The sequence below is a fragment of the Scyliorhinus canicula genome, chromosome 27, assembly GCF_902713615.1.
Source record: "Scyliorhinus canicula chromosome 27, sScyCan1.1, whole genome shotgun sequence".
Lineage (NCBI taxonomy): Eukaryota > Metazoa > Chordata > Chondrichthyes > Carcharhiniformes > Scyliorhinidae > Scyliorhinus > Scyliorhinus canicula.
Window position 1 is genome coordinate 21,895,054 of NC_052172.1, and position 23,303 is coordinate 21,918,356.

Genomic DNA, 23,303 nt, shown 5'->3' on the forward strand with positions numbered 1-23,303 from the left:
ATATGCGGGGTCACAGGGAGACACTAGGGGTGCACGAGGAGAGTTGCTCATTTGGAGAGTCGTTGCAGACATGATGGGCCACACAGCCGCCCTTCAGCACTGAAACACACCTGCGACTGAAATCACTTTGTCACGTTCCAAAAGATGCAACATAAAAACTGGTTCCTTGACACCCCAAGAAGGGGCAGGATTGAAAAAAGAAAAATTACATTTGGGACCAACAGTATTTTTTACTTTTCAGATTCTCCACTGTTGTGTGGTTTGGGCTCAGAATGGAACATGGGAACAGGAGCACGCAATCCAGACCCGTGAGCCTCTTCCCTTCTCAGAAGAATTGCTCAGTCCTGCAGGAAACAGGTTCAGCAGCTGGAAGGGGATTACGTTTTCAAGGCCACATTACCACAGAATGGCAATCAGTCCCCATGGCATTCCTCATCCCACACCAGCACCACAGGATGGAGCTGCCCGCTATCACATGCAAGTACCCACCTCATGAGCGAGGCACTTCTCTAGGAGTTGCAAGTAAGAGCTTATATTTTCTTCATCTGGCCTGGACACCAACAGCTGGGTGCAAACTGTAGGAAACAGAAGCAGATTAATGTCCTCGCTGGAATAAATTATACGGACAACCAAACAAAAAAACATTTCCATTCTCTCGCCCTCTCCTACAAAATATCCACCATCGCAGAGCCTACGGCACACTGTAGCAATGTACAAGGTCACCTGCCCGTAACCTGCTCTCTGCCAGAAGGCCATCAAGACAAAGGGACAAGGCCTTTATTGAGTGAGCTAAGCCAAATGCATCATGAAAGAAAATGATATCCATTAGGAAGCAATGATTAGCTGCTGATTTTTAAAAAAAGTATTGCAAGAAGAAGCGAAAGATTAAGGGAACAGAGGCCTGCTACATTTTGGAGCTCCTGTGAAAGAATGAGTTGGAGTAGGTATCGGAGCAAAGAGTTTTGTTTCCAACACACTGATGACGAAAAGGAGACGGTGCAGGTACAATTAATATCTTTTAGACTGTCCCTTAAGATGCATGTAATTGTTTCCATGGTGCCGCACTTACGGTAATGCGTACAAAGGTTTCCAAAATCCAACATTCAAAAGGAGCCAATTATCATAAAAAAACTTTTCAATTGGCTAAATGTTCTATTTTTAATACCCCCCACAAAGTGTCAAGAGACCCTGGTCTTGCTCCTTGCAAACCCTCTGGCATGGATTTTTCTTGAGGGCATGATTAAGACTGCGCGGAATAGTCCAAATGCAGACTTGTTGATAATTGAAGATAAAGACAGCCTGTGCTGTGATCACTCTCCAGCAAAGCTTGGCAATCTCCATAACCTACAACCTTCTCCAATACAGTCAAGGCAACAAGGCAGCAAGGGCATGAGGTACCAGGAGGGAGCCAGTGTCAAGAATTAAGAGACCGTACAGAGACTGCGGAAACAAACAAAAAAAAGGCTGCTGCAGTTTGTAATTCAAGCACAAACCAAAGTATTTTCAATTTCCGTTTCTACATTTGTCCCGTTAATTTCAGAAACTGAGTTAACTCGAAGGCAAAAAGCACCCTTTAACTCCACCCACCCCCCACCCCCGGCCATGATTAACAGGGTATGAACCAACCTTTGCCCATGACTCTGGTGAACTGTCCAGGAATGTCGCCCTCAGAAACAGGGGCTGCTGCCGACTCTCCGTCGCATGTTGAGACACTCTGTGACTGAAAGCCATCAGACGTAGACTCCTTTTCAGCAGCTGCTTTGGTTGTTCGACTGTCTGTGCCCAGTCCAGGTATAGCATTGGTGGAGCCATTGGGGTCGGTGTCGTGTCCCTCTTTGGGGAGCATTTGAGGTGGGGTGTAAGCTTTGATCGGGGTTATAATCATCTGCTGCAGCTCCTGAAGAGCATTTCGCAAGTTTCCTCCCTCGAGAATGTCCTGTTGGAAGTATAGCAATTGCTTTAATCACCAGGCTCCATGCATTATGTACAGGAATGATTTTCACACATGTTAATAGTTGGTTCAGTGACCATATTGTTCATTTTCTCATGTAATCCATCCACATGACTTCTGCGAATGAGATCGGGACAGCTTAAAGCTAAATTTACACAGAATCAAAGTTCTATGCTATGGTCCTGGAGTCCATCAAGACGTAGGGCTGAGGATCACTTCACCCGGGAGCCTCACAGGTGAGGTCACACAGGCACAGAGAGTAGACTTCCACCATCAGCAGACTAGGCTAGATCCAAACCCAGGTCCCAATTGCCGAAGAGCAAAGCAATGCCCCACTTTGACCTATTTACCCATACCCCAACCACGACCAACAGGGCCTGAAGTCTTTTTAAAACTTCCATTACTTGCCAAAACTTTCCAAAGTTACAGAGTAATTCAAGTTCAGAACCCAAGAGCTAATATTGACAAAACTCCATCATCCATCTTTAAACACGACTATTAACTACTCCTCCTTTGGCACAATATATGAAGACTCCAAGCTTTACAGATCTAAAGGTTCCAGGATTCATTCCTGCTTTGTGTGAATTTTAGCCTAGTTTACAAAACAATGCTGCGAGTCTGCGGCACTGTATGTCAGCAAGAATCAGTATTTGTAGGAAAAGCGGTAAAATTTATCATTTAATTTGAAGATTCTCATAAATGAGGGATCAGCAGGACATGGTACATAACAGAACGTGTACATTTAGGACATCAAAAAAAATATCTCTGACACAAACTTCCAGGTTTCAGAAATGTTACCATACCCCGTTTCTTGTTAATAACTGGTGTACTTGTGGAATTTGATTTAATGTTGCGTAGCTGGGTCTACTAGGGTGTTGGATAACAATACATTCAACTTCACGGATAACAATTTTCAAAGCAATAAACTCTTCTGTTAGAGAGATTCCTAATAGGGTACTTACAGAATATTAGAAACTTTTGCGCATTAGGACTAAATAAGCCGATTTTAAACAGATGGAGGAACTGTGCAGCACTGTTCAAGTTTTATTTCTAAAATCAAACCTGGTTTCCCCCACAGTGCGTCAATCTGGAATGCCTGATGGGAGCCAAGCTTACAATTACAGGGCCTGCTGTGGACATTACGGGGCCTACTGTGGACCATGATCTAGTGACTCTCGCAGAAAGGTGCACGTGAACAGGCTCAAGAACAGCACCACCCACGACAGAGTATGCCGCCAACATTCACAGCCTGCGTTCACGTGCGACAACCGGCCATTTGGGCGAAATATCAGAGGCCTGATCGTAGGTATGAATTTATGCTCGATACCTTCAGAAGGCGCGCAAGCAAAAGAAAAACTCCCCATAGCTCACCTTTTCCAAGGATTTCAGCACACCCTGTCGCTCGCGTAACTTCTGAATGCTCAGGGCTATTTTGTGCCTTGCCCCCTTTGTGACATTCTGCATAACAAAATTTAAAAAGTACATTTAATGAGTTGGGTGGGGGTGGGAGGAGAAGAAGGCAGTGAAGAAAACAGGAAGAAGAAAGAAAGAATTAAATAAGATGCCCTACTCCTGATTCCCATCTAATATCCCCTCTTCAGAAGCCCAATAGCGTAGCAGTCGGCAAAGGGCGGAATTAGGCTCATGTACAACACCTCCCAGTGGCAGCATCTGGGATCACACAAATATGCCACCTGACTGAGGTTATTGGAGGATAAGCCAGCATCTGTAGAACACGGCATGGAGCTGTACACTACTGACAGTCACCACTGTATTTCTCAGCTGTGAGAAGAGCACAATACATCTGCACGGACACATTTCACACAAACTTCAAAAGGCACAAGGCTAGATGACATGATATTTCTTTTTTTTTTTTAATTTTAATTTTTAAATAAATTCACAGTACCCAATTATTTTTCCCAATTAAGGGGCAATTTAGCGTGGCCAATCCGCCTACCCTGCACATCTTTGGGTTGTGGGGGCGAAACCCACACAGACACGGGGAGAAGGTGCAAACTCTAGAGGACTTTAGAGGGGTTTCACAGGACGGCGCAACATCGTGGGCCGAAGGGCCTGCACTGCGCTGTAATGTTCTATGTTCCACACGGACAGTGACCCAGGGCCGGGATTCGAATCCAGGTCCTCAGCACCGTAGGCAGCAATGCTAACTGACATGATATTTCTAATAGCTTTTGTCTAATCAGTCCTACCTGCAGCCTCCCACAAGGTTATTTTTCTCTAGCTGTCCACCCTGCCTGGTCAACACAATTGCTGTCTAAAGCATTTAAAATCCTCAGTTCTGAATTCATTTTCAGTGGGGTTCGAAGGTAAAACAGTGGGTTCGCAGCACCAGGGACCGGGGTTCGATTCCCGGCTTGGGTCACTGTCTGTGTGGAGTCTGCACCTTCTCCCCGTGTCTGCATGAGTTTCCTCCGGGTGCTCCAGTTTCCTCCCACAAGTCCTGAAAATGCTTTTAGGTGAATTGGACATTCTGAATGCCCGAACAGGTGTCGGAATGTGGCGACTAGGGTCTTTTCACGGTAACTTCATTGAAGTGTTAATGTAAGCCTACTTGTGACACTGATAAAGATTCTTATTATTAGTAGGGCTAATATCGCTCCCCCCTCCCCCCCACAAGCCCTACTAAGAATAATGATCTTTATCAGTGTCACAAGTAGGCTTACATTAACACTGCAATGAAGTTACTGTGAAAATCCCCTATTGGGCAAGAGGGTGAAGTTTCAGATGGAGAAGGTGGTGGCTGATGAGGGTGGCAAGTACGTGTTAGTGACGGATGCGTTGGAGGGGAGGTTAGTGGCGCTGCCAAGTGCATATGGCCCCAATTGTGATGATGCAGGTTTGTGAAGGGTGGACTAGACGGTTTTTTGGGGCTGTTTTGTATTGTCAAACTGTTGAAAATTTGTTGAATAAAAATACTTGTAAAAAAAAAATATATATATTTTACAGGCTCACTTCACCCTATCTCTAACCTTATTGTTCCTCTTGTACCTTTCCGATACCAGACTCTGAATGCTGCACATCTCCTCACTACCAATGGCAAATCCTTCAATCACACCAGCCTTTTTGCCACAATCCTTCCCTCTAATTCATTCTCTGCTTTCAAAAGCCAAACCCCTACCCCTCATCATCAAAGGACAAGTTAGGTGTACTTTTCACAACTTTCACCCCCTTTAAAAGAAACTAAATAAATGCAAGTTATTGTTATAGACCATCCAAAACTCTCCTTTACATTGCAATTCTATATCCACTCCCAGGTAGCCACCTTTTCTTAAGTTTGCAAAAGGGGCAGCACGGTGGCGTAGTGGTTGGCACTGCTGCCTCAGGACGGTGAGGTCCCAGGTTCGATCCCGGCTCTGGGTCACTGTCCATGTGGTGTCTGCACATTCTCCCATGTCTGCATGGGTCTCACCCCCACAACCCAAAGATGTGCAGGGTAGGTGGATTGGCCATGCTAAATTGCCCCTTAATTGGAAAAAATGAATTGGGTACTCTAAATTTATTTTTTTAAATTGCAAATGAAATCTGATGTTGACACCAAGAGTTCCAGGCGCCAACATTAGCATCTCACCTTGGAGAGCGCACAATTACAGTAGAAAATCTCTCTCTACCCCATAGCTTATAGGGTACTTATGAGCTTCAGTATTGACAAAGGACAATAATGAAAACTACACAAAATAACTGGTAGCCCACTGTAAAAATCTGGGATTTACTACGTTTCCCTGGTTTCTATGACAAAAAAAATGAGCACTAACACAATTTTGATAATTGTCAAGTTACTGTAAAACATAACAGTAACCCCTTGACTCCAACGTATGAAGTTTGCAAACATGCATATTAGGAGCACGAGTACACCGTTCGGCCCCTCTGGTCTGTTCTGCCATTCATTAAGATCATGGCTGCTCCGATCGTGGCCTCAACGTCACACTCCCACAGTCCAAAGATATGCAGGGTTGGTGGATTGGCCATGCCAAATTGCCCCTTGGTATCCAAAGGGTTAGCTGGAGTTACTGGGTTAAAGGGATAGGGTTGGGGCGTGGGCCTAGGTGGGGTATTCTTTCCAAGGGTTGGTGCAGACTCGATAGGCCAAATGGCATCTTTCTGCACTGTAAGAACATAGAACATTACAGCGCAGTACAGGCCCTTCGGCCCACTCGAAAGCCCATCTACACTATTCCCTTATCATCCATATGTTTATCCAATGACCATTTAAATGCCCTTAGTGTTGGCGAGTCCACTACTGTTGCAGGAAGGGCATTCCACGTCGTTACTACTCGCCGAGTAAAGAACCTACCTCGAGGGACATAGATAAGCTGCAGAGCTGGGCTGAGAGGTGGCAAATGGAGTTTAATAGAGTGTGAGGTGATTCATTTTGGAAGGAGTAACAGGAATACAGAGTACTGGGCTCATGGTAAGATTCTTGGTAGTGTGGATGAGCAGAGAGATCTCGGTGTCCATGTACATAGATCCCTGAAAGTTAAGAGATTCTATGATTCTACCGCCGATAATCTTGTTAAGTCAAGAATCTGTCACTGCCTTAACGATATTCATTGACCCAAGCCTCCACTCCGCTCTGGGGAAGTGAGCTCCACAGACTCACAGCACCCAGAAAACAAAATTCTTCTCACCTCCATCTTAAGATCCCTTATTTTAAAACTGCATCCCCTAGTTCTGGTCTCTCCCACAAGGGGAAACATTCTTTCAGCAATAGCCATGTCATTCTGATCGCCAGCTTTCGGTGCTGTACTGTTCTATCTCCCATAACTATGAATTTCCAAACCTGCCATTTATCAACATATCTACGAGACACGGACCAAAGACAAACCTGAGATTCCAGCTGATGTTCAGTCAGAGTCATCATCTCTTCGTAGGTTAGCTGAGAGAAAAGCGATGCGTACTTGTGTAGCCGAAGACTTTTTAACCACGTGGGTACATCTGCAAAGAAAAGAGAAACTGAGTTAGTTACAGAAAAGCGTCAATTCACTGATCTGCTTTATGTACAACATGCCAGTGACAGACATTCTATAACAAAGATTTCAATTAGTTACACATTGCATAATATGACAATTATAGTCTTAAAACAGACTTACAAATGCCAATACTGTTCAATAGACTTGCAGTGGTCATGATTGTCAACCTATTGCGTAGTCACATTCAGCAAGGAGTTCACCGTTATCCATCAACAGCCACAGTCACCATCAATCCAAATGCTACACACTACAGTATAACACTGCCGTTCACCTCCAAAAGTAACCATTTTTTATTGACATCGTCCCCCAGAAAAAGTTTTGCATCTTTTTAAAAAAAAACAACGGAGCCATAAATTGCAACCGGTTCCAAAAATTCTGAGGTATTTCCAGCTGGAAAATGTCAACGTTTGAATCTTAAATGTGCCACTGGAGCAGCCACCCAACACAAGTCTGACTCTTTCCCATTTTCTCTCTCCCTCCTGTGAAAAATGAGTCACCCAAGGCACCTCCCATAGACTCAATGACAGGGCAGAGAAAGTACAGCTCATGGTCTGGAGTGCGTGGGGAAGCAAAACAAGAAAATGAGAGAGAGAAAGAAAACAAGAGGTGTGGGTTATGAAGCCAGGCCTCGAGAGCCGAAATAAGTTCATTACTTCCAATTCAGTGCCTTCAAGTTCCCCACGGAATGCAATCGCAGAACAACTAATAGAACCCAGAAAGATGAACAGAAAAGTAGAGGTGAGGGCAGGCAATTTAGCCTAATTCATCTTTCATAGTCACCATCACAGCAACCATTTATCTCCACTTGGAAGCCTATTTAAGGACAGTTCACTGTGTTAACATTTCAGTTTGATGACCAGAATGATAAATCTGAAGCGGTATGCCTGAAATGTTAAATGTGTCTCTCTCCACCGATGCTGCCAGACCCAAGTATTTCCAGCATTTTGGGTTTTTAATTTTTGGTGGCCAGCATCTGCAGTATTTTTGCTTAGTTTGCTCAAGAAACCTATACCTGGATTTGCCTTCTACTCTCTTGCTATGCCCCATGATCTAGCTGGGTTTTAATTCAAACTAGTTCGATCACTTCTCCTGACGCTCCTAGGCTGTTATGTCATTAACTTGTAATAGTTTAATCCAACCATCAGAAACACAAGGCAGGCCAGAGAGAAAACACATCTCCCGATTCATCATGAACAATGGCACGAGATTCAGTAGGAATAAAAAATGCTCAGGAAAAGGCTATTAGCGCCAAAGGAAACAGGCTATTTTGGATGGATTTACCTACTTTTTCACCTTTTCCCTCTATCTCTTCAAACACATTGATATCCTCCACATAACTTAGTCCACAACGTGACTGCTTCTTCAGTAAAAAAGTTCCCCTTAAATTCCCACCCTCCCTCATTTTTAAACCAACTTTCCTTGGGATTAGAAACCTTCATAAGGAATAAATTTCCTGGATCAGCTAAAGTGAACCTCCTTCATATCTCACAAATTTAAGATGGCTCATGTTAAACTCTCTACTTTTCAAAGAAACCAAACTTACTTATTTTAACTTTTCTCAATTTAAATCATTGCTGCTCACGACAGCTGAACCCAGCAAACCTTCTCCTGGCTTCTACCTGAATGTTAAGACAATGGATTCTTAACAGCAACACTCTATTCTGATAGTAATACATTCCTTAACTTCAACCACTTCCTACCCAAGATTAAACACTATACACACAAACTCACTGTAATATAAAAAGTACATGATAATTATAGATAATCTTTATTAAGTTAGAAGGTAGATCAAATCATGTGGCAGGAAACAGCAAGTTTTATTGAGCTGGTAAAATTGTGGCAGGTGCAGCGCAATGTGAGGAAATGAGGGGTAATCTATTTTGAAACCAAGACAGACAAAAATTGAATATTTGGCGAGAGGTTTGGAAGGGCATGCATGTATACAGATCATCAAACACTAATGCATGACAATTTATGTAATAAAACATTTCAAGGCGCTTCACAGGAGCATTATGGAACAGAATTTGACACCGAGCCATCTTAGAGAATCATCAAATTTACAGAGCAGGAGGCCATTCGTCCCATCGAGTCAACATCAGCCCTTGAAAGAGCACCCTACTTTAAGCCCACACCTCCACCCTGTCCCCGTAACCCCTACTAACCTTTGGACACTACAGGGTAATTTAGCGTGGCCAATCCACCTGACCCGCACATCTTTGGAAGCACCCGGAGGAAACTCACGCAGGCACAGGAAGAACGTGCAGACTCCGCACGGGCAGTGATCCAAGCCAGGAATCGAACCCGGGTCCCTGGCGCTGTGAAGCAACAGTGCTAACCACTATGCTACCGTGACGCCCCTTATATTTAAAAAGAGAGAGATATTCGGACAGGTAACACATTTAGGGGACTGGACAAGTTGATAGGGAAAAGTTAAAATCTTGGGCTTCATAGGCGAAAGCACGATTGCCAATGATGGAGCGGTAAAAAGAAAAATCAGGGACATCGAAGAGGCCAAAATCGGACAAGCGATCTCAGGGGGCGTGAAGGAGGTTAGAGACAGGACGGGTCAAACATTCTTGAAAACAAGAATGAGGATTTTTTTTTGTTAAATTAAGGCATTCCCACCCTGGGAGCCAACACAGGTCAGCAAGCACAGGGGTGATGTATAAACAGGCACTGAAGAGAGTTAAGCTGCAGGCAACATCAAGGGCTATTAGCGTCAAATGAACCGGGCTATTTTGGATGGATTTACCCAAGTAATCACCCTAAATCTCTTCAGACACATTGATGGCACTTGTGGCCAATAGAGTGCCTTTATATCGAGGAAGCTGAAATATAAAAAGGGAAGGAAGTTCGCCTGCAATTATTATTATTATTTTTTTTTTTAAGGGTCCTGGCTACATCCCATCTGGAGTGCCACATTCGCTTTTGGGTGCCACACATCAAAACTGTTCGTAGAAGGGGTACAGGGCAGACAAACCAGAATGATTCCGAAGAGGACTGCTTGCCTAAAGTTAGCTTGCATTCCCACAATTCTAGATGCTGGAGGGGATTTAACTGAGGTGATTAATGCGATGAAGGGATTTGACAAGGTAGATACAGAGAAATGATTTCCTCTGGTGGAAGAATCTAGAACAAGGGGGCACAATCTTAAAATTAAAGATAAGGATATGTAAGATTGAAATCATCATCTACTTCTTCACAAAGGGAGTGGAAATCTGGATTTTCCTCTTCCAAAAGGCCATCAAAATCTGGGGTCAAGACTGATTCATATTTTTATTAATTAGCTGTCAGGAAACAGGGATCAATTAATTTTACCAAGAACAGCCTCCTCCTGTTCCTCTCATCGTCCACAAGGAACTAAAATATTATTCAAAGACAAAGACTTTCTTGTAACCGTGTAACATCCATCATCATAGAACAGAATCATAGAAACGTTACAGCACAAAGAGGCCATTTGACCCATCTTGTCCATGCCAACCTGGGACACCTAGGTGCACCTTCCTGCACCCAGTCCATAGCCCTGTATCTTACAATCAAGGTCCTTTAAAAAAGAATTTAGCGTCTCTGCCTCCACCACCAACTCGGGCAGCGAATTCCAGGCTCCCACTACCCTCTGCGTAAAAAGTCCCTCCTCATGTCCCCTCTACACCTTCTGCCACCTACGTTGAATCTATGTTCCCTGGTTCGAAAATTTTCCACCAAGGGAAACAATTTGATCCTGTTCACTATCTCTTCCCCTCATAATTCTGTACACCTCAATTAAGTCACCCCTTGACCTTCCTCGTTCCAAGGAAAATAACCCCAACCTATCCCATCTCTCCTCGTAGGCACATTTTCCTGCCCTGGCAACATTCTTGTAAACCTCCTCTACACTCGCCCCAGGGCAATTACGTCCTTCCTGTAATGTGGTGACCAGAACTGCACACAATACTCCAGTTGTGGCTTCACCAGTGTTTTCTACAATTCCAATATATAGCATTCATTGATTTCAGAGCCATACAGGCACACCTGCCTAGAGGTCACTTGATGCCAGTCTGCAATCATCTACAAAGAGGAGAAAAGAAAAAGCGTTCTGGCGTAACTAACCTTTTGATTTTTCTCCTTCCGCATGATAAAGGGGAAGAGAAGAGAAAGAACAATTGTAGGAGATACCTATCCATTTGAGTTTGAGACGGGGGGGGGGGGGGGGGGGGGGGGATAAAAGTGACTAGTTAACGAGGAATTAAAACCCTACACACCAACCCATTGGTATTCCAATCTCCCAGTTACCCAACTAATACATCAACATATTCATTACATATTTTCAAAAAAAAAAAAACTGATTTTGCAGTGTTGAAATGCACCTTCCAAATATGGTCACCAATTTCTATTTTTGACTAATGTCATCAAAATGGTAGTTGCTGCAACACTTAACATTTAAAACTAATTATTGGATTGAGAGCCAAATAACTAAAATATATCAAAGTCAAAACGATATTGCATTTCCACATATAAGAAAATCTATGCAAGTAAGCTACACGGACTACTCTCGAACACCACCCAACTCTGACCAGATAGAAGCAATGACAGAAGCCTGACAGCAATTCAATTTTAGGGTGGAGAATGGGTGCTGTGCAAACAAAAACTGACGGTGAGAGAAACAAACAACATAGAGCAACACGGTTGGTTGAGAAACTCTTAAAACCAACTTCTTTATTCTGAACACCTCGATCACCATGATTTGCTGGCGGAGGCAGTATCATTGGTACGGTTTCAGAAATGTGTAATGTTGGGTGCATGAACTCTTCATCTGAACTGAGGGAAATAAATCAAAAATAAATCAGTACAATTCTAGAATGCATCCGTCCAAACCAGGCTCATGTCTGAAGAAAGCATTTGGATCTGAATAGCACTATAAGGAGATCTATTCCTCTGACGCAAATAATTTGGATATGATGATTTAAGAGCACACCGTAGACTGGCTTAATTCAGAGTCTTACTTGTAATATATTGGCACCAATCCATGAAAAAAGCATCCTGATGACACTGGGCGGGTTGAGCAAGGAATAGAGTGAGCAGCACGGTAGTACAGTGGCCAGCACTGTTTCTTCACAGCTCCAGTGTCCCAGGTTCGATTCCCAGATTGGGTCACCATCTGTGTGGCGTCTGCATGTTCTCCCCGTGTCTGTGTGGGTTTCCTCCCACATGTCCTGAAAGACGTGCTGTCAGGTAATTTGGACATTCTGAATTCACCCTCTGTGTACCCGAACAGGCGCCGGAGTGTGGCGACTAGGGGCTTTTCACAGTAACTTCATTGCAGTGTTAATGTAAGCCTACTTAGAACATAGAACATAGAACAGTACAGCACAGAACAGGCCCTTCGGCCCTCGATGTTGTGCCGAACAATGATCACCCCACTTAAACCCACGTAACCCGTAACCCAACAATCCCCTCATTAACCTTACACTACGGGCAATTTAGCATGGCCAATCCACCTAACCCGCACATCTTTGGACTGTGGGAGGAAACCGGAGCACCCGGAGGAAACCCACGCGCACACGGGGAGGACGTGCAGACTCCACACAGTTTGTGACAATAAAGATAATTACATTAAATTAAGTCTGGTTTTGTTCAGGTTTTATCTCTTCAGCACTTTTGCTCATGGAATGACGAGGTTAAAATCCTGATATTTCCTACGCTGAGAATGAAGTTTCACCCAAACTACCGTCTGCATTTCAGAGAATTCCTAACACACCTTGAGGAATCAGAGATGCAAGTGACTGTATGTTGATATTAGTAATATTTTTTATTACATTCCTGTATTATCTTTTATTACACTTCTTTTTGTGTTTTGATATACTACGGAGTGTAATATGTGTTACTCAAACCTTGGTAACTGATGAGGTTTTCTGAATCTCGTGAAGAAGACTAACTCGTCCAGTAGTAACAAAAGGTTTATTGAGTAACTATAACAATAATTGCGTGAGTTCTTTACTTTAACATTGATACTAGTGATAAGGTTAACAAGATCTAACTACACTATGCGTAACTACACTAACCATCTTTGCTAATCTGATACCCCTCTCCTGGTCACAGTACATCTAAAAGAGAGCGAGAGAGACCCAATGTGGTTTCTTTTATACCCCTGTTGGTCCGGCCCTCTAGTGATCATCTGGTGCTACTGATTACACATTACCCCATTATGTACATGCACATACAGAGATCACTATAAATATTACTAAGCTTGGAAAGGAAATTCAATTCTGCAGGTCTGAGACAGTAGAGTGGGTGGATAAAAATCACAGGATGTGGTTCATATTAGAAGCACCCATTTTCCGAGTCATGTTAAAAGGCAACTATTCCAGTTTTAAATTGCTTCTTAAAGCAAGCATGTGAGGCTCCAGAAATTTATGAATGTCATCGCAACAGACGGATGGGTTACTATCTTATAACACCTCAGGCATCTACTGTTATCAGACAGCAAAAGCATCCGCAGAGGGGGAAATGTAGACAGAGGAACTAAAATGGAACTATACGAGTCCAACTCAAATTTCAGGTATTCCTGTCAGATATTGGAAAATAGTGTTACTGATGCACATCCTGTTTAATTAGTCACACCCTCCCAGATCTCACCTGTTGTACCATAACCTTACTCATCACCTGAGCACTATCTGCTTTGAGAACAGGCACTCAGCCGAGGTAGCAACCACAGTATAAATCAACACATTTGAGGGAGTGGAAAAAGCTGCTCAATTGGGATAATTATCCGACGTCCAAATACCCCCAAAAGATAGAAGAGCTTTTTCTCCCACCCTCGACCGATGCAATAGTGTCTGTCAAGTGTGAAAAGCCCTGCGTAGGATGCAAACAAAACACCCCATGAAAGCTACGCATGTCACTTGCGGTTTTTCAATTGCTAAATACCGAAAACTTAAAACAATTCTAAATACAAACTAGAGACAACAATCACATGGTGCCCCTGATAATTATTCAATGGCCACCGCTGGAAAGAAGTTCTGGATCTGTGGTTTTTCACTCTCTCTTGGTCAAACAGCCCGTAAACACCCTTTTTCAGCACGAGCCGAGGTAACTATTCAGGCGAATAGCGGAGGGTAACTGACATCCAGTCGTCACCTTCCGGGTATTAAAATGCAATAGATTCAGCTTTTAGATGGCAAGTTACTTAAAGGCCAAACTGCTTGTTCCAGTGGAATATTTAAGGAACAGAGTTCTCCCAGTTCCCCGGCAACATTCTTCGCTCAACCAATGCCTTCTAGGATAGAAGAAAAAGGCCACTTATCTCAGCTGCCTGCGGAATTTTATTGGCCGTCACATCTATCCGCAGAACAATCATTGGAATTCCAAATAATTTATTGGAGGCGAGCACAGAAACATATTTTTTGGAAATGTGATGAGATGCTATGTAAATAACTTCATCTTCAAAAGCATTCTGTTTATAGGCTCACTTGAAAGAAAAAATCTGAACAATAAAGAATTCTATTTGGTCCAGTACAGAAGCCTGAGCTCCTAGCTTCGATAAAGTTCATCAGCACCCGCTGATGCTTCCATTTTACCCTTCTGGAAAAAAACATTCGAAAGGCTCCCCCTACCAAACAATACACAGGAAAAATAAAAAGAGAAAAGAGATCAACAAATTACTGGAATGTATTCTAAGATGTTTTCTGAGTTACTGATCAAATTATGTACATGTTACTGCCTTTCCTGCAGACGGGTGGGTTAGATAAAATAAGATCTGTATGTGATCAAGGCACAAGGACCAGTTACAGAATGAATATGGCTCAAGCAATAGTACCCCCTTTCATAGAAATATGTTCAATGTGACACTGACAAGATCTTTCACAGACCAAACCCAACTATCCACCTCATCACAGTTGTCTTTATCTTGATTATAGCACTGTCGGATCCCAACACAAAAGACCAACCTCAATCACATTCACTCGGACCAGCTGTCGGGTTCGTAACAATCCTAATTTTATTCTCCACTGCAGTGCCCTTCCTGATAACTATGTCAACAAATCTGAGTGAAAGGTTTCCACCTATCCCTCAAGCCTACACCTAACCGCCTAACCTTTATGCAGACTTTCAGCCTAAACTCTTGTGTCGTTCAATCACAATTTCTGAGCCAATAACCTGGTCATTGTCTCTTACCTTTCATGCCACTCCCCTCCTCCTGAAATGTGTTGCGACTTGACCCCTGTTCCTCTGTCTGCTCACTGCCGCCACTCCCAGAGGAGGCTATGCTGCTCTGCGGGGAGAGCGGTGCATGGTCTGATGGGGCGTAGACTGCCCTGGTACGCAGGTCATCTGGAGACATCCACTCGCTGACCACAGACTGGTTTGTCATATTGATCGGTGGGGTGAGGGAAACTGAGCGCTTCAGAGGACTGTGGTTGGTTTGGGTTTGGCCTTGGAGAACTGAAAATTAAAAACGGCACATTAATTTATTTTTAAAAAAAAAGTTAAATGAAGAAACTTGCTCCGTCCTGCAACAAATAGTGGGCAAAACCAAAAAAAAATACTTAAAAGATAGGGTTCAGGAGTTCAGTCCTGCTCAGTCCTGCAAAAGAGTAACTAGCTCCCTAGCCTGAGCCGAATTGTAAAATGTTAAATCTTTCTTTCTTGGTTAATAATTTGCATTGCTGTGCATCTCACTATTAAATATTTTAAAATCATTATCTACTATGTGAACACGAAAAGGGACTGGGTAGTCTGAACTGGTGGTGGATGGGCTCTACCTGCATCCAGAGCCCTCTTCCTGAACTACCTCCACTCCTCCCAACTGAAGGGTCTCGTGCCAAAACGATAAATACCGAATGCTCTTGATTGCTCTAGATCTAACCACATTGTACTCCAACCCTACAAACACCATCTCTAATGTTCTCCTCCAAATGTTGGTTAACTGGAGACCCAAAGCAGAGCAGTTTGTGTAGCGTGATTTAAAACAGAGGACTCTCTAAGAATCTCAACAGATCTGCACGGAGATCTGACAAGTATGACTCAAGGCAGAAACATTCCACACACATACAAATAAATGCTGATTCCGAAGGTTCAAACGTGTCAAATGATAAACAGATGTACAATATATCTATTATAAAGCACATGCTTTCTTTTGCATTTTTAATATCCCAGAATTAGAATGTTGGAAATAGGAAAATGCATCCTTCCACCACGAAGACGATGGTTAATGCCTAAACAGCGACTCCAACTATGGATGAGATTTTAACAAATACTCAACTACATTAGAACCAAGGGTTGCTCATAAATACTGGATTGTAAAGGGGGAAAACTAAACACCAATTAACATTTGCAAAGGCTCAAGTGGGCAAGATTATTCCAAAAAAGATACATTGTGTGTACAGACTAGAAACTTTATTGGCCTAGTTTCATAAAACAGTAGCTCTCAAAATAGGGTCTGTAGAGAGACATTCCAAAGGGTGTTGGAAACAGGCAGTGTTTCAGGTAGTAGTCAAGAATGAGCGAAAAGTGGCCGGAGGCATATTCTTGCTTTCCTTTCCCTGTACTCGCTGTCTGGGCCATCCTTTCTCCTGCCAAGGATAGACAGACTCTGCAGTATTTACCTTTAAGTAAATGCCTGTTTTCTTAAAAGCAATATTAAAACACTCACGTAGCACTTTCATATTAAGATGATATAATGTAGATGGGGGAATCTGTGATTATTAAATCATTGGAAAAAGACATCCTACTACCAAAATCGAGAAACACAACTTTAAACAGCCCTCTCAAATAAATGGTAATCATCTGATCTTAGTCACACAAAAGTATACTAAATTTATTTTGCCAATTTCCCAGCTCCAACTTTTCTGGGTTACTGGTCAATGGATGCTGCTTATCTTAGGGTGGATCTCTTACTCATCGGATTGCTTTGACAATAACTATTGATAGAGCCACAATGCATCCTGACCAAACAATCATGCATGCAGGTTCCTACAGGAGTTAATGGATAATGATCAGGAGCAGCAGCACTGATAGATTTTCCACCTCCTAGTTCAGACCAGCTGCTGCTGCCTTGATTGAGATCAGCTCAGATTGACTAGTCTCATTGACACACCCCAATGCATGAGGCAAGCCCTGCGTTACTTTTTTGAAAATCCCTTTTCTTGTTCTGCCTAGGTTTTCCCACTCATCACAATGGTAAAAGCATGTTCTCATTTTTCTACCAACGCCACTGGAGTCAGTAATCTTACTAATTTTTCATCTCCCTAGGCCATGCGTATGGAGGTCAATAATAATTCACTCATCAATCCAGCTTATTCAATGCTTCGTCTGTATTGTAGTTTTCCATTGAATAGTAGCTACCAACAGATACTGGGGCACTCGACATTTTTTGTACAAGGTTCAAGATATTGGCTTACAGTTCTGCATGCTCTAATTGGATTGACATGAACTGCATACAATGATTCCAAATGCTTACAGGAGCTCCCTTCAACTTGTGCAGTTTAATTAGAAGCATCAATTCTTGTAATTATAGCATCAAATCTTAGAAGTTCTCTTCCGACTTGCTGTTTAGCTTTTTGTTGTCCTTCCAAATGCCATTTTATGTTAACTCTCTGTGTGATGGTCCTGGTTTAGCTCACTGGGCTAAATCACTGGCTTTTAAAGCAGACCAAGCAGGTCAGCAGCACGGTTCGATTCCCGTACCAGCCTCCCTGGACAGGCGCCGGAATGTGGCGACTAGGGGCTTTTCACAGTAGCTTCATTGAAGCCTACTCGTGACAATAAGCGATTTTCATTTCATTTCAGTTGATCTAGGAGCACTAAAAGAGGGGTTTGGAACTTTCTCATTGGGTAGGGTGGCATTTATAACAAGCCATCCTGCACCACTGTCATGTATCTAATGGCAGAGGCCTAAATGTTTGCTGTCGTAGTAATCAGATGTAGCCACGAGTCTGTTCGGTTGAGGGAAATGAACTGAAGTTAAAATGAATGTTGTTTTAGAAATACGAGATGCTATGTGCTAATGACCTGTTAGCAAAGGTACAGCATTTACAATATGTTCAAGAGACCACAATTAGGGACATGTACACTAGAGTATATAATAATAATAACAATAATCTTTATTATGTCACAAGTAGGCTGACATTAACACTGCAATGAAGTTACTGTGAAAATCCCCTAGTTGCCACATTCCGGCGCCTGTTCGGGTACACAGAGGGAGAATTCAGAATGTCCAATTCACCTAACAATCACGTCTTTCGGGACTTGTGGGAGGAAACCGGAGCACCTGGAGGAAACCCACGTAGACACGGGGAGAACGTGCAGACTCCACACAGACAGAGACCCAAGCCGGGAATCGAACTTGGGACCCCGTGCTGCGGAGCTACAGTGCTAACCATTGTGCTACTGTGCCAAACGCCAGAACACCAAATTTAAAATGTGCGCAACTATTACTGCCCAAATGGAAGTGCATGGGATGCTTCAAATGGCAGAGAATAATAAGTTTTAATATTCTATTTTCCTTCAATGCCTTTTTAAATGGTTTGAGTGTGTTGCTCAAATAGAGAGCATTAGTAAAATTTGGGGAAAATGACTGGGAGACAATATAATGAATCACATAAATGAGGAATCAGACTGAGCTGTCTTCTGAAAGGTGGTATCTTTCCTGATCCCCTTTAGTTATTGCTCCACCACTGGTGACTGTACCTTCAGCTGCCAGGGCTTTAAACTCTCAAATTCCCTTCCCAAAACTCTTTCCTCTTTTAAGATGTCCTTCAAAACAGATCTCTGACCTATCTGCCCTAACATTTCCATGTGGCCCCCATTAGACTTTGCTTTGCAAGGCTGCTGAGTAGTGCTTTGGGGTGTTTTATCACATTCATCCAAGTTGCTGTTGTCAAACATCAATTGACTGCCACAAGCTTTTAATATTCAAGATTTATGAAATCTCAACTTATGGCAGCAAGCAGCACAGGGGAGACCTCTTTTGTAATTAAAAGCTCATCCAAAAAGCAGAATTACCTAATTAAACTAGATTTAAATATGAACATTCACAAACTTAAAATCGGGCTACTAAGCAGAAGCCACGCACTGCTTCGGAGAATTTTCACTCAGTCACAAAAGGTTAGGCTGTGAATCAGTGCAGGAGAGGAAATTGGCCCATCATCTTTTCCTACTACATTCCGGACTTCGCCTTGGGATGGGGAGAGGGAGGCATGTCTATGGCTTCTTTCACTAGAGTTGTTGTTTCTACACTGCAGTCTCCCACTCCGTTTTTCCCCCTATTAAATAGTAAACACCGTCTCCCACTCAGATTGCTGAAAATAGGCACATTATTGCTCAAAGCAGCAGCTGGATTAATTTTCTATTCAGTAGGGATCTGCACACATAATAAAAACCCTGTATGATCAACCTCTGGGAGCTTTCTTGGCAAAATACTTTAGTGACACACAGTGAATATCAAAAGGAATCATTGGGAGAGCGGATGAGTAATTTTAACAGAAAGGAGTGGATTACAAGATTTAAATCAAGGTGATAAGGGAGCTTTTCTCATTCTCTAAATTTCTCACATTTTGTTGTTTACCTCCTCGGGGGGAGGGGCACGAGAGAGAGAGAGAGAGAGAGCGCGAGAGAGAAAGAGAGCGAGCGAGAGAGAGACAGACACAGAGAGACAGAGACTGTAGCAGTAATGTTATTAAAGGCCTGGATTAAGGTCTATATTTGTTGCATTAATATTATTAAAGAACCCAGGTTGAGTTACTCAGACTGTGTGTCTGCTGGAGCTGTAATTAAGAAGTCATAAAAGAGTTGGGTACAGATAAAGAGCTAATGGAGGGCAGCACGGTGGTGCAGTGGTTAGCACTGCTGCCTCACGGCACCGAGATCCCAGGTTAAATCCCGGCCATGGGTCACTGTCCATGTGGAGTTTGCGTGGGTTTCGCCCCCACAACCCAAAGATGTGCAGGCTAGGTGGATTGACCATGCTAAATTGCCCCTTAATTGGAAAAAGAGAATTGGGTACTCTAAATTTACAAGAAAAATAAAATTTCTTCATACAGAAGAACACAGCATATTAAAAAGTCCCAGTGATACACTAGAAAACCAAGTTAACAAACTAGGCACATTTCCTGAGGTATGCAAACACAGTTTGGATAGGCAGAGATCACACAAGTATGCTAAATATGTAAACTCTTTACACAAACCTCAGTTAGTGAAAACAGATGAACATGATGGTAACATTTGTTTGGGATGAAGCTACTGCATTAACATATAGGTTAGTCAGAGGAGATATTAATAGTTCATAAGCATTTTAATTTTTTTTTTTTTTTTTTTAAAAAGGGGGGAAATGGAGGTCTCCTGAACCAATAAAGATTTATCTGCCGCCATCGAGACAGCTTTCTAATAATTTTTTTTAAAATCGATCGACATTTCTTTAAAACGTGCATTTGGACCAAAGTGACCCAGCATAGCTCCAGAGCACTGAAGAGAAGAAGCGATGAGCGTGTGTGTTCACGTTCATCATTCTCTGATCGTAGAAAGGGGTCTTTCAATGCCCAGCCTCACCAGCCTGGGGCGTGTTATTGCAGCAAAAAAATACAAGATATGAGCAGCAAGGTAGTCCTAGCAGAATGCTTACGGTACTGTTGGCTGCTGTCCGGAACATTAATTGCCTGGGTGAACTCATAGCTAGGGAATAATGTACAACGTGGATGTTTTCCCTAAATCGAAACTGAAGGAACAAAGAAAAAGTCAAGAGCCACACGAGCACAATTGTCTTTTAGTCTAACAGTCTGCAGTACATTTCACACAGACTGCTACTATAGAAAATACCAGGTTTCCGCCGTATAAGGGAGCATGATGATAGTATTTACAGCTTAGAAAAGAGCCATTTGGCTCAACAGGTCCATGCTGGTGTTTATACTCCATAACTGCCAATGGTACACTAAGAAAATACACTGGCAAATCAGCTGATCATTGCTTCACATTTCCCGCTGGCACCAAAAAAAGATTAGAGTGCACACGTGTTCTTGTGGCAGCCAACAGCTGACTAACAACCGATTGTCCCCAATCACTGCAGATGAACCACAACAGGGCCGGTTGTCAACTTCTATCTCGCCAAATTTGCCCAATTAGGATATGCAGTAAATTGGGTAATACAGCATCTGCCATATGGCTTTATGCCGCCATCTTAGCGACTCGCTCAACCCGAATACAGATCTTCAGGCTCACCAGGAAAGATCCCAACAAGCAAGCAGTGTCAAAACTGCATTACTGGCCTATGATAGCAAGAATGAGAGAGCAGACAACAGATATCAGTAGTCGCCTCACACTGGCATTTAAACATCTGCAGAAGGCAGCAAAAAACACCCTCGTGTACCTCAATATAACAGAGTACAGAACTAGCCATATTCTAGAATAAAACTAATCAGAACTGGACGGCTGTCAATATGTTTTCAGCAGTGATATGTCATCACAGCTGATTGAAGTTGATCATTAATTTCTTCTGGTTTCACTTGTATATCATTCAGAGAAAGCCTGAGATGCTTAATTTTAGTTGACTGCACAGAGGAGAAAAACAGCTGTAGATATGTACTGCCTTCAGGCATTTTTGTTCCAAGCTATATATAGACTGACACCACTGGCACGGTTGAGTACTGAATGTTCTCTGTAGCTTTTATAACGCACATGTTTTCGATTATGTAACATCTGCAACGGACATTTTCGGAATTGTTTTAATAAGTTATTTTCTCTTTCCTTTAGGACCCCCTTCCTGGACTATGTTTTGCCCTTCAGCAAGAGGGTGGACAACCAAAATACTCCCAGGCCTAAGCCAATGCCAGTCAATCCAAAACCAGATGCATGCGACAGCCTGGTGACTTTCTAGGCTATTTTATCTTTCAGAGGAAGTACTGCTCTCCCTTTCTTTCCCCTTCCCCCATTCCAAGCTGTGGAGCCATGTTCTGAAACTTGTGGTGAAAGTTCGTAATCTATCCTATGGCAGTTTTCCGGAACAACTCACTGAACTGCCTAAATATTTCTACTGTTAAAATACTCTGGAGAGGAGTGGATGGAAGAAGTGAATGATTCTTAAAATATGGCACTGCAGTCAAAGATTTCTAGCTTTAAAGTGTACTTTGCGCAAAAGCAAATTGTAACCTTTCCCTTCCATCTTCCAAAGGCTCTATTGTTGAGAAGCTATTCCACAGATACGGCACATCCTTTAGTAGAAGAGCCAAGAGCAGTGACAGACTTTTCAACTATATAGAACATCAGGCCAGTACAAATTATTTTCTCACCAATTTCCTCTCCAATAGAAGTCACTGATAGCTATTCTTGATAGCTTCCCAGACTGGGGTGCTGAGGACAACCGTAACATCTTACTTATTGTGCGGTCGTGCTCCCCAACTAAACACAAGCCAAGGGTTGCACCTTGGAACAAGTCAGCAGGGCCTCCACCACTGGGCCTTTGTAAGGAGTTGCATTTAGCAGTTTTGCAAATATTTCTGTGCAATATAGAAGTTTCAGAGTACAAATAAAATTTAACTCAAAATATAAAACCTTAAAGCCAAACATGAAAAGTGACACCTCCCCAGTGGGCCAGAGAGGAATTAAAACATTTGAGTAAGAGCCACTGCAATCTCCTCTCACCTCCCACAGCAGACTGGGACACAATTCATCCCGACCTGGAGATTTGTCCACTTTTAAGCTTGCCAACACTTCCATTACCTTGTCACTCCCTATGTCAATTTACCCAAGAGCTTCATAGTCTCTCTCTCTCCACAAGTTCCATACCTGCATCCTCATTCTCTTGGGTGAAGTTGGATGTGAAGTATTCATTCAACACCCTACCAATGTCCTCTGGCTCCACCCACAGATTGCCCCATTGGTCCCTAATGAGCCCTATTCTTTCCCTGGTTATCCTCATCCCGTTGATAAACTTATAGACTATCTTGAGTTTCCCTACTTTTACCAGCCAGAGCTTTCTCATATCCCCTCTTTGCTCTCCTAATTGCTTTCATAAGCTCCATCCTGTATTTTCTGTACTCCATTAATGCCTCCACTGCTTCGCTTCTTGTACTTGCTAAAAGTCTCTCTTTTCCTTCTCATCGTATCCTGAATATCTCTGGTCATCCATGGTTCTCTGGGCTTGTTTTCCTTCCCATCACCTTTGAGGGAACATGTTGGGCTTGTACCCTCCCCAATTCTTTCTGGAACATCCCCTCCCACTGCTCTTCTGTAGATTTTCTCACAAGTAGCTCTTCCCAGTCTACCTTCGCCAGATCTTGCCTTATTTCACTAAAATCTGCTCTCCCCCTCAAAAGTTTTTTTTGCAACTTGTTTATTGCTTTGTCTATAACAAGCTTAAATTGTACTATGGTGCAGTACTATCACTCAAACTCTCCCCG

The 23,303-nt window shown here is 42.8% G+C and overlaps 1 protein-coding gene across 2 annotated transcripts in view; it reads right to left on the bottom strand.

The window, feature by feature from the left end:
- LOC119957835 (protein Smaug homolog 1) overlaps positions 1-23,303 on the bottom strand; it is a 72,242-nt gene that overhangs the window by 16,144 nt on the left and 32,795 nt on the right. Inside the window, exons 3-7 of one of the 2 annotated variants that reach the window (XM_038785974.1) lie at positions 15,091-15,357; positions 6,795-6,904; positions 3,323-3,409; positions 1,627-1,936; positions 490-575 (exon numbers count right to left, since the gene is read on the bottom strand). In XM_038785974.1, coding sequence (XP_038641902.1) covers positions 490-575; positions 1,627-1,936; positions 3,323-3,409; positions 6,795-6,904; positions 15,091-15,357 — 860 coding nt within the window. The remainder of the gene's footprint in view (positions 1-489; positions 576-1,626; positions 1,937-3,322; positions 3,410-6,794; positions 6,905-15,090; positions 15,358-23,303) is intronic. The other variant, XM_038785976.1, reaches the window with a different exon arrangement.